The 10517-nt window shown below is 43.8% G+C and overlaps 1 protein-coding gene across 1 annotated transcript; it reads left to right on the top strand.

Annotated features, from left to right (window-relative positions):
• Window positions 1-1264: 1264 nt before the first annotated feature.
• LOC308078212 (AP-4 complex accessory subunit RUSC2) lies at window positions 1265-9855 on the top strand (the record flags this gene model as incomplete). The annotated part of the gene is made up of 9 exons (XM_080419336.1): window positions 1265-2596; window positions 3242-3530; window positions 4050-5024; window positions 6536-6612; window positions 6848-7022; window positions 7191-7296; window positions 7953-7999; window positions 8116-8800; window positions 9744-9855. The coding sequence occupies 9 exons, from the start codon at window positions 1265-1267 to the stop codon at window positions 9853-9855; spliced, it is 3798 nt and encodes a 1265-aa protein (XP_080275462.1).
• Between the last annotated feature and the right edge of the window lie 662 nt (window positions 9856-10517).

The raw sequence follows: 10517 nt of genomic DNA on the forward strand, positions 1-10517 counted from the left end.
TGGGTGCAGATAATACTGTAGGACACTCACTCACTAGATGTGTCCTGTGCTGTGGTGGTGGCTATACGTGGGGGAGGCAGACTGACTCACTACTGTTCTGTGCTGCCCTTTTCCCCCAGGATACCATTGTACTTCTGACCGTTAACCATCACTTTAACCCTGGTGTCCCTATTTGGGCATGCGTGTCATTATATAGGTGAAAATGTTGCAGCATTTATGAAACATTTTTCACTACAAGAAACTACAGGCTTGTAGATGTAAGCTCATAGATCAGCTATTTTCGAACAGTCAACGTATAAAATCGCACTCAAATGGTTAACACAGCTGGGTCAATAAAAACTTCACTTAGTCAAATCTATATACGACTAAGTACAGTGGTGTAATGGTGATTTTCTTTTCAGGGGAACGGTATTTTAATGACGTCACATGCACGCGTGCGCACGCTCACCACCACCGGTAAACCTGTTATGCAAAGTAGCCATTTGGGTACTTGGCTTATGCATCTAGGGGGTGAACATTTTCCAGTGGAACGCTGTGGTGTCCCGTGTAGCGACCAAAACACCACTTACTAAGTATAGATATCTTAGATATACTGTATATATGAGAAAACTTGAAGATAAAATGTGATTGGGATGTATACCATGTGACCCGAAGCCTTTTCAAAACACGAGCCTATTCACTTCATTCATATGTTTACTACAAGAAAGCTAAGGTCAGGCACCATACGTCAGCACATGGATACCAGTCCAAACTAGACAACTCATTGCCTCGGCCAACGCACGCTATGCCTGCTGTCCATCTGCTGCAGTCTTAAGATTTCAGTCCCCAGCCTCCTTATAACAACAAACATTTATCTTCTCTTCCCCAACCTGTTCAACAGTCATGAGAACAAAGAACCCATTCCCCTACCCTCTTCACCAAAATATTAGCTCTTTTCAGAGTTTTCACTTGGAATACTATCCTACTGCATTGTCTAGCTAGCTTCAGTATTCACTGGCAACTTAACCACTTGAAACCTACTATAGAATCCCTATTCTCTGGCGAACGCAGCACATTGTGAGCTTGTAAATCTGCTATTTTCGCTGAAGAGATTTGGTGTAGAGAGAGAAAACTGTGGACTAAGTGCAGAGCCAATTCGATCTTGATCTGTGATTGATACTGTGTAATATTTATTGAGCATTGCATTTCTGCCCCATTCAGGTGTTCTCCTAATAAAATCATGAAGACGGCTACCACCATGATGACGTATTGCAAAGTCTAATCAATGATCAGGGCTTCCAGCCTATCAGGGGACACCCTGATAGAATGCCACTTCCCTGTTCAGCTTCCCGCTTGGCAGCTTCCTATCCAGACAGGAAGATGTAGTTCGTCTAAGAAGCCGGGTCGTCTGTGTTCTGTGGTCCTAACCCGTGCTGTCTCTCTCCCAGAGCGAGACTCGCTCCAGAGAGAGCCCGCTTTTTCTAGTGGCCGCAGGCACATTTCCAGCAGCGATGGTAGCCTCAAAGAGGACAGAGCGGAGGAAGAAGGAGCCAGTGACAGTAGTGGGAGAGACGACTTCACTTCCTCACCAGAGGAGGCACCTACACACATCAGCCCCCACAGGAAGAAAGATAGTCTGCGATCGCGCAACCCATTCATACCCTGTACTGAGTTAGACGAGGATGAGGAAGATGATAGCGAGGGAGATAACCTGCACAGATATCACGAGGACTCCTCCTTTGTGCTTCATGGGAACTCTAACTGGGTATTGAGTAATGCTTCCAGTCATTCTAAGACACCTCATGCGGCCAAGGATGGTGTGTGGGTCAAAGAGGTGGGTATGTTGGACCCAGACAGCGGTTGGCTTTCTAACCAAACCAACCAGCTGGGCACGTTACCATCATGCCAGTGCTTTCTTGTCCGTAGATCACATGGCATTTTAATGGACTGTGGAGAGCAGGAACTGAATGAGGAGATGAAGGACCACATGTCCTGCTTCAATAACAGCCAACACAAATGTTGCACAGAGATGTTAAACGGTCACACAGAGTCTGTCAGTGACTCGTCCAGTAACAGCTCCGATGGAGTCCTGGTGAACTTCTGTACCATCTACAACAAGAGCAACAACCCCTCCATCCCTCATGACCTCAGCAGCCCTGCGATGCAGCCCTCCCAGTCAGCAGATGGATCGGTCTTCCTCAACCTCCGGCCTGTTTCCCAGACTCCCAATACAGATGTCCAAAGGGGCGACCGGACTGTCTCCGCTCCCCTAGAAACAGAGGTGCATATGGGGCCCTCTGCGCCCTGCCAGTCTCCCCAGGGTCTCGACACCAACTGTAACCTGTACCCCCCAGGGCCACTGTCCCAGGTTCTGTCCTCTCTAGAGGCATCAGACCTGACTGCGTGTCTCCAGAGCCAGGCCACGCTGGCCTTGGGGACCAATCAGAAGTACTACAAACTTGTGTCGTGTGACCCGCCCTCCCAGTCACCCAGCCCTGCCTGGTCCAGTGTCCCCAGCTGCCCTGATGGACAGCACAGAGGCAGCCCCGGCCGCCTTCCATCTGACTGTTTGTTCTCCAGTCAAAGGAAAGAGGCACCACAAAAGGACGAAGTTAAGGTAATGTGATTGTAAAAACATTGATACACAATCCTTACCATAGGTATTTGATTGATGTTTTTATTGACAAAAATGCATATTCTGTACATGAACATTTTATTTGTCAAAAGGATAAAACACAAAAAAAGCTTTTTTTCCCATGTCCTTTGAGTGCAAATGTGTGTGTTGATGGAGTGGCACATGTTGGCAGCAGGGTAGCAGAGACATACAGAAACAAAAAATATTATTTCCAAAGATAAAACCAACATAAACAAATAATAGTAATAATGATATGGGTACTGTTACTGTAAATCTGCTACAACCTGCTACAACTCAGGTTATAATTAGGTCCAGCTACTATTCAGACAGTTACTAAACCTCTTGATATGAATTTAAACAAGATCCACTCAGGGCTCTGTTGTATCCTGATTGAAAATAAGATACAAAATTAAAGTATTAAAGTAAACAAACATCACACAAGCTGAAAGGATAAAGAAGTAAAGAATGGAAGGCAAAACCAAAATCAACTGCACCATTGTGAATCACTGTAAACAATTTGTAAACAACAGCATGGCACCCATTCAGTTACGGTATTTCTGACCTACTCTGGATATTTGTGTTACTCTGCATGTCTGAATATTTCTGTCTTTCCTCTACTTGCGGCAGGAAAAGGATGAACAACAAAAGGAAAGCCCAGAAACCTCATCAGCACAGAGCAATACTGTGTTTGACTGCACTCAGTGTGATGCCAATGAGACCCAGTTTACCACCCCTGTTGAGAAAGCCTTGTGTAAGAAGGCAGATGCAGGCAGAATCCAGTGCTACTCCCATACTGCAGCCTCTGTGTGCCAGAGTAATGCTGAGATCATTGTATGCCAAGGCCCCAGCTTTGTGTCTAACCAGCCATCTGTAACCTTGGACCAGGATCACTGTGAGAATGAAGCAGAGGAACATGGTAAGGCAATAGGTTAGAGAAGTGGTTACCAAACTTTTCCATGCCATGGACCCCCAAATAGCTATAGCCTCTGGCTGCAGCTCCTATTGTGAAATGGTACCCAAAAAAAAAAAGAAAAGAAAAGAACAAATAGCCCAGTTTATGAACCATGCCCAAAATAGGGATGCCAGGTTGGATGTGGTTAAACTGTAAACTTTGAAACAAACAATAAGGCACGCACGTCCACTAAAAAACAGGTGCTGGGCTGAGGTCAGAATCCAAAAAGAATAAAGTCTGCACACTGGGTCATGCTCCTAAGCGTGTGTTGGTTCCATTACACCATAATAAGACGTGACGTTTCAGGCCTAATGAAGCATGACCCAGTGTGCAGACTTTATTCTTTTTGTCAACTATAAACTTTGACAACTATGGAGGGGACTGAGAAGGAATAGGACATGTACAGTAGAAGAATAGTTTTGTGAGAATATGTATGTTTTATTAATATTTCTCCTTCTTTCACATCCCCTGCTTCCTCACCAGGAACATGGTCGTCGGCTACTCCAGTGGTGCGCTACAGCAAAGCCCAGAGGCCCACTTCACTACCCATCCAGCCCTGTGTGCTGCTAACGCCGCCAGGCAAACCCCAGGCTCAGCAACTAGGCTCTCTTCTTGATCAATATATAAGTCAGAGGGGTAGCAAGCCTAGCAGCAGCCAACTGGGGTCCAAGTGCAAGGGCAAAGGCAGTGGAATCTCTACCTACCTCCAGCCATCGCCTCTGGGCAACCACGGGCCCATCCTGCTGGAGGCCCCATCCAGCTCCGACACCTGTTCAACCTGCGTCTCCAGTCCAGAATGCTCCAGTCACTGGAACACTTGGAGTCACGCAAGTACAGACCAAGGACAGAGCAGCCCGTGTGGATCACAAATGAGCTTAACTTACTCCAGCCCGAAACCAAAAGTGGGTCAGAAGCTTGTGTCCCAGGACAACACAAGCCCACACTCAGGCACAGCTTCAACAGCTTCAGCCCCAAATCAGCCCCGCCTCATGACCGTTGCTACCTGCCAAGACCTTATTAATCTCATCCCTGAAGAGACTCATGCCAGCACAGAACCAAAACATCACACTCCAATACAGATCCGTAGTTCTTCCTACCATGCAGCATTGTCCCAATCACCATCCCCAGCTAGTCACAGCCCTGTTCCAACCCTGCTGGTGTCCCTCTCTCCACCCATAACTCCACAGCCCCAAAATAAGTCCCGACAATGTCCATCAGTAGCACTGACGACGCAGTCTCATTTATTCCATAACCAATTGACAGCCTCCCTGTCCCCAGCAAGCCCTCTTTCCTGCCTGAGATCACGGCAGAGGCAGGACTTTTCGGGGCCCAGTACAGACCAGAGGCAGTGTCAGCAACGTGAGTCTTTAATCCTGAGTGACAGGCCGCCAGTGGAGTTCTGCCTTTCGCCCGATGCTTCTTATGACTCCCTGTCGATCAGCCACCTTCAGAGGAGAGGTGAGAGTCAGCCGATGTCTGCAGGGCTGAATAATGAAGTTGCCAACAGTTCTATCAGAGCTAAAGGGAGTGAGAACAGTTGTGTCGGCTTTCTCTGTATTACAATATTCAGTTTAATCTTTATGTTACTCTCTCAGAATCATGTGTCAAATCGTATGTGTTGTGGTGGTATTAGAGTATGTGCATTGTATGCCATACATACAGTATGTGCAGAATCCATTTCACAATTTAGCGGACGCTCTCATCCAGAGCGATAAGTGCAAAATCAGAATAAGCATGAGCTTGAGTCAATACACACCTAAATCACATTCTTAACATTTGTGGTTGAGACAACAAATGTTAAGAAGAAGAATGACATTTTGATCAAAACGATGAGAGTGTGGAGAGCATTCCACTGTGGCAGTGCACTGCAGTGATGAGATGTTATAAAGAGCCAGCAATAAGAACTCAGAGTACTGTAGCGATGCCTTCAATACCCAGAAGGGTCTTTCTCTCAAACATGACCTATTTTTAACTCTGCCTGAATGTGATTGGCTGAGCCTTCTGCTCTGTAGCCTATGTGAGAGTGCCTGTAAGCTCCAACCACAGAGAGGGTATAGAGGGGGTTGATGGGGGTGGGGGGTGGGGGGGGGTTACGGTATGGGGTACATTGCAATGCAATGCACACAGTGCTCATGATTTATGATATACATAATCATGTTATTTCAGAAAGAGCCATATGGTGGGAAATGAATGAACTAAAGAGTCTATTACTGTGGGCAGTCAGTGATGAGGCGAGCAGCAGTGAGCAGCGGGGTGCAGCAGCACCATAGGCAGCTTCAATATGCATAAAGAATTTACCATGACATTTGCAAAGGGAAGTCGTGTGAGATGGGGAAGGAGAGGTAGGGCATGGCAGTTCATATAGATACACTGCAGCAGCAGAGAACTCTTTCATCTCCATGCCACGGATCATTCACATTTGCATCAAGGAAGATGAAAATTAATCACTTATGCCATATATATTTCATACTTGGTGTTGTGTGGCGACACCAAGTATTAATATTTCTTGAAATGTAATGAAAATGTTTGATTTATTTTTATAAAACATATCAATGTCATTCGATTTATAATGGATATGCGGTACTAACGTTACACAAAGCTCGGCCTCAATGCACACCCCGGGGTCATATCATATGAGACACACACGCCACGTTTGGTCGGACGCTTTCTGAGTTACACCAACCACAGAGTGAAACACATACAGAGATTTGGTCATATTATTTTATATAGATAGATTATGATATTGTTTTAATGCCCCACATATCAGGGACACCAGGTATAACTATGATAGCATTGCATTCTCACATATTTCTATCTTGTGATCACGTATTATGTATCTATGTAAATATGCTGTAGTAAGAAAGATATGGCATGCCAGCCTCATGGGATTTAGGAGACATTGATTACAACTGGAATAGTTCTTCAGTTCACACAACTACCCAAACCTCCTTTCTATCCATTATCTTTAGGCTTGTTGAGATCTGTGAGCATGGCAGTGGATTTGATCATGGCTCATTTTAGCAGCAGCAGAGACCCTGAGGACAAGGTATGACATGGCATGGACCAGCGAGACGCTGGCGCTCATGTGGTTAAGCCCTATTTTATTTTATTTTATTTTTCAAAAATAGCAGAAAATAGCTGCTTAACAAGCTGTAAGCGTACAGTATATATCAGCAAATTCCACTATATATCAAATTAAAAAAAGAGAAAATGTTCGCCTATAATGACATGCCAGGTTGAAAGTGGTTAAACAAAAACACAGTGAACGTATCATCCCACAGATGCGTCTGGGCAACAGCTCTTGGAGTCCCACCATCGCCGGTTTGGTCCTAGAACACTTATGCCCAACAGTCCAGAACATTCTAGAGGACGGACTCAGGGATCACAAGCTGGATGTCATCGTTGGACAGCGTCGTAACCACACTTGGAGCGTAGTGGAAGTCTCTACTCAGACAGGTTTATATAAGATGATTTTGTGTCTACGATTAAGAGGGAATGCTGCAAAGTATACTCTCGAATAAAGTCACTGATCATTGTTCTCTAATACATGACACAGTAGGTTGTTTGGTTTGATACGCTGATACGTTATTGCTTCACATGTCTTTATCTTTGTCCAATCTATAGGTTCATGTGCGCAAGTCCTCAACAGCCTGGTCTCCAAAATCAATCAGTGTTCCCAGCTCACAGACTACTCTATGCGACTAAGAGCCTTTATCATGGGCCTGCTTAAGTGAGTATTAATCAAAATACTAAAAATATAGTAATAATAAATATAAATATTGCAGAGTGTCATGTAAAATAATGTCTACAAAAATGAATTTCAAGTGTTTTAAAAGATAACTTTGTCTTTGCAATGCTATGCTTCTCAGACTGCTCAATACAAAGCCTTATGTTCTGATGGCAAAACTGTATATTATACCATATACATTCAAAACTTGGTTTTGCCATCAGGACCCCAAGGCTTATAATGGGCAGTCTGATAAGCATAGCATTTTTAGCATTAGCATTTTTATAGACATTATTTCGCACGTCAACCTTCATTACCCCCGGTATTATAATTAGTAATGAAGTGTAAAGTGTATCAAGTGTGTAGTGTGTGCAGTGTAAAAAGGTTAAATAACATTAGCTATGTAAAACAAAACAAAAAAACAGTATACACTTCCCTGGGTTACTGAGGTAGGATATATATAATTATGTTGCAGCCGGAGGAAAAGATATAGATATATTAGCATACAGAATATAAATGGGAGAGTAAGAGCTGAATAAGCCTAGTTAAATATGAACAGTAATTTCTTACAATAGAATACTGGATATTCATTTGCTGTGTGTAGAGGCATTGTGACTTGATCATCTATTTACTGTGCATTTCCCTGCTCTCTCTTTTAGCCTGAGAGCTTTAGGATACTGGTTATGTCACCTTCAGAGCCAAAAAGGTATTTGGGTAGTCATTTATATTTCACTATACAATAATAATTATTGTCTCTCTAAATATCACTAGCATATTTTGAATTTTCGCACATAAAGCTTGCACTTCCTTCCCTCTCCCCAGATGTTGTCACAACACACTACCATTCATGGGGTTTCCTACCCATGTCACAGGGGCAAAGCCAGCCATTATTCCAGGAGCTGCTACTTCTGCTGCAGCCGCTTTCAATGTTGCCCTTTGACCTGAACCTGCTGCTAGAGCCCCGACTGTTATACAACAGACAGCTGTGCTCGGAGGAGTATGGTGTCCCTCCACCTTGCTCCACCCTTTTAATGACCAGCTGGCCTCTGCTACAAGCCGACAAAAAGGCTGGAGCTAATGAGAGGACGGTCCGAACTGGGTCACCTCACCAAGTTCAGCATCTCCAAGGGTCATCCCAGAAGCTATGGTGCCACCAGCAGCAAGTGGAGGAGAATCGAGCTACAGTGCCTAACATAAATCTATGGTCAGCTAGTAGTCCCGGATGGTGGCAGAGACAGCCTGCCTTCACGGACGGGGTGGTCGAAGGAGAGGACTGTTGCCAGAATTCTACGGACACACGTCCTTCATTTCAGCGAGGTAAAGATAAGAGACAAGAACAGAGGATTAGTGAGAGGGAGACGGTGACACCATCAGGGGCTGAGGTCCAGGATGAGAGTCCCTCACAGGAAAGACTGCGCTGGGCCAAACTGTTTGGAGCAGCTATGGATCCGTCCACCAGGACACACAGGGTGTCAGGCAGCATCAGTGGGACGCAGCAGCCCAGAAGGTGAGCACTATCATTGACGTACTAACTGAAAACCTAAAACGATTCCATTACATTCTCTTCTCAGATTCTTTACAGACATAATGCTGTGATACGTTTTTATTCAGAAATACTATATATTTACATACTTAGAGGCTAGTTCAGACCAAAGATCTGTGACTAAACAAAGCTGTTTTAAGCCTGATTTATATTTTGTCACACAATGTTGTCGTGGTGGCGAAAATAGCTGATCTACAAGCTCACAATGCGAGCGGTCTGAATGACCCTTTCGTTATATAGCACAGAATATTTTGGTCAATATAGTTGCTGTTATGCCTCATAAAAACACCTATTGGGCCTCAGCTTGGCTCTGAGCTCCCTAGGCTGGCAGGGGGAGTGTAGCGCCCAGGATTACGTAGACAATTGGCACTGGATGAAAAAGGGTTGCAAAATCGTGGGATAAAAACAATTATAATATAAAAACACCTATTCTATATTTTTTCATTTTTTTAATAAAAATGTTATGTTATATTGAATTAAAGTCACAAAGAAGGGTTCGGTGCTCAGACAGTGGGACTAGTTGAATATAAAAAGAAAAATCTTTTGACTCAGACACAAGTCGAAACATCAGTCACCCCAGTAAATTAGTCAAACGTGCAGCCCCAGTCGAGTGATCCAGTATTTTATTGGGGTAGTCTCTTTTGAAGTGCCCAGGTATTTTTCTGTAATATTGAAATATTTTGTTTCTGCTTGGCTGTTTGTTTATTACGACTCACCAAGTGAAATTCCTTCTGTGCAAATATGCTTAATTGTATACATAATTATTAGCTGAATCTGAATCTGTCCAGGTGCTTATTTTTTGTCAGCGTTGTAAGAATATAGAATATAAGTATGCATGGCAAGCAACGCAGGATCAGTATTGTACCTATACTACATATCTTCTCTCTCTCTCTCATGTGGTCTATAGGCGACCATCAGAGTGGCTGCAGTTGAACAGGTCCCAGCTGGGACTGTTGGCCCAATCTGTGTGGTCAGTGATGGAGCTCACTTGGACAGAAATTAAGACCACACCAGCCTGAAAACTCTGTGGACGGAAGATAGAGGACTATACACTTTACCAAAAATGAATACAAAATGTTTTAATTGCACGATCATTAGTCCATGTTACTCTAAAGCACAATGTTGAATCACTGGTCGGAAAGCACAAACGATAGGATTGTCATAAGAACTGCTGAGCATGAGTGGTGAGATGTTGCTGTGTCGTGTATAGCTCTCTGGATGAATAAGGTATAAATGCTTATGTTATGGGTTACTGTCTTCTGCATTTACCCTGTGTACATTTTAATCAAATGATGTCACTGAAAATGCACTTGCCTTAGGACTTCCATACCTTTCTTGTGGTACAAAACAATCCATATCCTGTATCTATAGATCCCGGACCCTCCTCTGCTGTACTTTTCATTTAAAGTGATGTTGAACTTTTGGAAGCTTGGGTTGTATACAGTAGCTACCTGTCCACGAACATTCTCTCACATTTAATGATGAAACAGGTCTCAAAATCACACTTGTAGCATACTACATAAACAAACTAGAATAAAGTAGATTCTGCCAATACAGTATAGAAAAGAAATGGCTCTATTCGTGTTATATTACTGTGATTGTATTCATCACCCTCAAACGTCACAGAATCCAACGGATCACAGATTTAGTTGTTGCACAGGAGCAACTGATAAAGTTGATA

Source organism: Gymnoscopelus braueri (genome assembly GCF_963280865.1).
Source record: "Gymnoscopelus braueri genome assembly, chromosome: 22".
NCBI classification, from domain to species: domain Eukaryota; kingdom Metazoa; phylum Chordata; class Actinopteri; order Myctophiformes; family Myctophidae; genus Gymnoscopelus; species Gymnoscopelus braueri.